Source organism: Sphaeroforma arctica (assembly GCF_001186125.1).
Source record: "Sphaeroforma arctica JP610 unplaced genomic scaffold supercont1.811, whole genome shotgun sequence".
Classification (NCBI taxonomy): Eukaryota; class Ichthyosporea; order Ichthyophonida; genus Sphaeroforma; species Sphaeroforma arctica.
The window spans coordinates 37,525-40,524 of NW_014039747.1; the positions used below are offsets into that span (position 1 = coordinate 37,525).

At 48.4% G+C, this 3,000-nt stretch overlaps 1 protein-coding gene across 1 annotated transcript; it reads right to left on the reverse strand.

Moving 5' to 3' along the window:
* Positions 1 to 1,523: 1,523 nt before the first annotated feature.
* SARC_08714 (hypothetical protein) lies at positions 1,524 to 2,782 on the reverse strand (the record flags this gene model as incomplete). The annotated part of the gene is made up of 2 exons (XM_014297303.1): positions 1,524 to 2,103; positions 2,642 to 2,782. Coding segments are annotated over 2 exons (721 nt in total), but the record flags the coding sequence as incomplete, so codon positions are not given.
* Positions 2,783 to 3,000: the final 218 nt, after the last annotated feature.

The window sequence follows — 3,000 nt, forward strand, 5'->3', positions numbered from 1 at the left end:
AGTGTGCTGTGTCCAATGCTGTGCCTTAGTAATGTGTTGTTTACCTACTGCCGTTACCTACTACACTAGAGTATTGTATATAGCTCAGGCAAGTACATGCAAGTGCCACTGAATTTGCGTAGTGTACGCGCAGATCAGCAGGTGGCAGGTGTGTACTTGATGATAGCACGTGTATGCATTGATGATGGCAGGTGTGTGCATTGATAGCTTGGATCTGTCACACATATGTCCCCATCGCTGCTGGGAGTGACCGCATATGGCCCGTATTAAGTCGTGCTTCTCCCCTGACACATTCCAAGTGCCAGTGTCTACCCATATGGTACAGTGTCTACCCATACATATGTTACAATGTCTACCCATACATATGTTACAGTGTCTACCCATACATATGTTACAGTGTCTGGGCTGAGCAGGCCGACGTCTTCCAACATGTAACATAGCCCATGTCTCCTGATGCAATGCTTTGGCACTGACTATATATCCCTCGCTTGTGCACACCTGAGCCTGTGGTCACCCGAGTACCACAGCAGCAGAGGCCACCAACGACCACCGGACAGTCGCTGGAGAAGTCCTGGGGACGTCTGATGCACTGTGCGTAGTTTATGCATAGTTTATGCATAGCTATGCATAATTTATACATAGTTATGTAGAGTTTATACATAGTTATGTAGAGTTTATACATAGTTATGCATAGTTTATACATAATTATGCATAGTTTATACATAGTTATGCATAGTTTATGCATAATTATGCACAGTTTATACATGGTTATGCATAGCTTAAACATAGTTTATACGTAGTTTATGCATAGTTGATGCATAGTTGATGCGTAGTTCATGCATAGTTTATGCGTAGTTTATGCATGGCTTATACGTAGTTTATACATAGTTTATGCATAATTTATGCATACTTTATGCATAGTCTCTGCGTAGTTTGCGTTGCGTTGTGTGAGCTGTTGATGGGGGCCATTCAGCCGCAAAGTGGGCTGTGTTTGCGTTCGAAGTAAGTTCGAGCCCTTGCCCTTGAGTGAGGGGAGGGGTGCGCACATGCTCACACACCACCCACATGGGCAATGTATTCATGTGCTGTTGTCGAACAAGCATAGAGCTATCCAGAAGCATTGCAACATGCTAAACCCCTAACCGCACCATGGCACTCATAACCACCTTAGCTTCTACCAGATCAGCTGTATGTACCAGACACGCAACATGTCAGCGGGCGTCACACCACGTGTGCGGCGTTTCTCTCGCAGTAACCACTGGACAGCAGTGGCGTGTGACTGTGGAGAGTGGCGTGGTGAGTGGTAGTACAGGGGCAGACCACATGTCTTGCGAAGGCTCACCAAACACCCAACGAGTGAACGGCTTACAGACACCCAACAACCTCTGAGAGACAACGCCACGCTCACATGGACGCATAGTTCAGCTCAGTAGGTAGAGTGCCTTTGGCCCCTGGTCGCTAGTAGGTCCATTCTTTGACCCGTCAGTCTGTTTGTAAGACCCCCACTGCCCATTGCCAAACGCTCACATGGACGCATAGTCTATTTCAGTAGGTAGATTGCCTTTGTAGCCCGCGTCAGCCATGCCTCGCTTGCTGCCCGCATTCGCCTTCGGCCCCAGCTCGTTGGTAGGCCCATTCTTTGGCCTGTCCGTCTGTTTGTAAGAGCCCCCACCCCCCCCCCCTGGCCCGTTGCTGGCTGTCTCCTCCACCGTGCTGAGGGTGCTCACTGGCTTGTGCTGCTGACTCAAGTGCGATTGCTCTAGCGACGGCTGTCGCGTGTACGGTGCTCTACTGTTTGTTGTGAGTGGGGATGTACGCGTGGTGTTCGTGTTCACGTGTGCGTGTGTGTGTGTGTGTGTATGTGCGTGGGCGTATGAGAGGTTGCTGTCTGCCCCTCCCTCTGAGTGCATGAGTGGGTTAGTAGCGTATGCACTTGTTCGTGTAGTGTCGTTGGCTCTGCCCCTGTCCGTGGCCTCCACTGCAGTGATTGAGTGTGACCGTGGCTTCGCTGTGTGTGTGTGGGCTGTGGTGGTCTGTTCGGCTGTGGATGAGAGGAGTGAGCTGGTGCTGAATGGCTTAGGCAGAGCGTCTTCCTTGCGCTCGCTGTGAGGGGGTGTGGGGGGTGTGAGGGGGTGATTACCTATTAGTACATGTGTGTACACTATCAAGTATTAGCACACGTGTGTACACTATCATATATTAGCACACGTGTGTACACTATCACATATTAGCACACGTGTACACAACACACCCAGCAATGCCCTGACATGTACCACGGCCAACACACGTGTACAAACAGATGAAGGAAATGGGCGAGCGGCAAGACAGCCACAGAAAACAGGACATGTGCACCCAAAAAAATGGAAAATGGGGTGCACGCTTGAGGGCAGCATGTGCACTGCGATTTGAATGCGTACAATTGGACGCAGACACACATGAAACCAACACTCATACCATGCAGCATCCAGCGATAAACACCAACAACGCACAAAACATAGCCATCTTCCCAGCTACACATATATCTGCTACTATATCTATACTCCATTCATAACCACCTTCCCACCTACACATATATCTGCTACTATATCTATACCCCACTCAAAGCCACCTTCCCTCTTACGCATGTCTCTCTCACACTTACATAGGCTGTTTGGGCTGTGCCATCTGCTGAGTGTTGATTGGCTGTGGCTTTGTAAACTCTTCGTCGTCGTCGCTGTTGTTGTTGTCACCTGATTCATCCGATGACACCGAATTGGTCGAAGGACGTTGTCTGATCGTGCTACTGCAATGCGCAGATGGTGACAGGCCGTGTCAACGAGAAGGCACTTACATGTGTCTTATCAGCGTACACTGTAGTATATATATATTACACCCTCCATTGTTTAAGGTGTCTATGATATGTATTAATCATCGTATAAGGTGTCTTATGTCTTATATCAGCGTACACTAGTAGTGTATATTGTACCTTCACTTGTTTAAATGTTTAAGTTTAGTATTAAT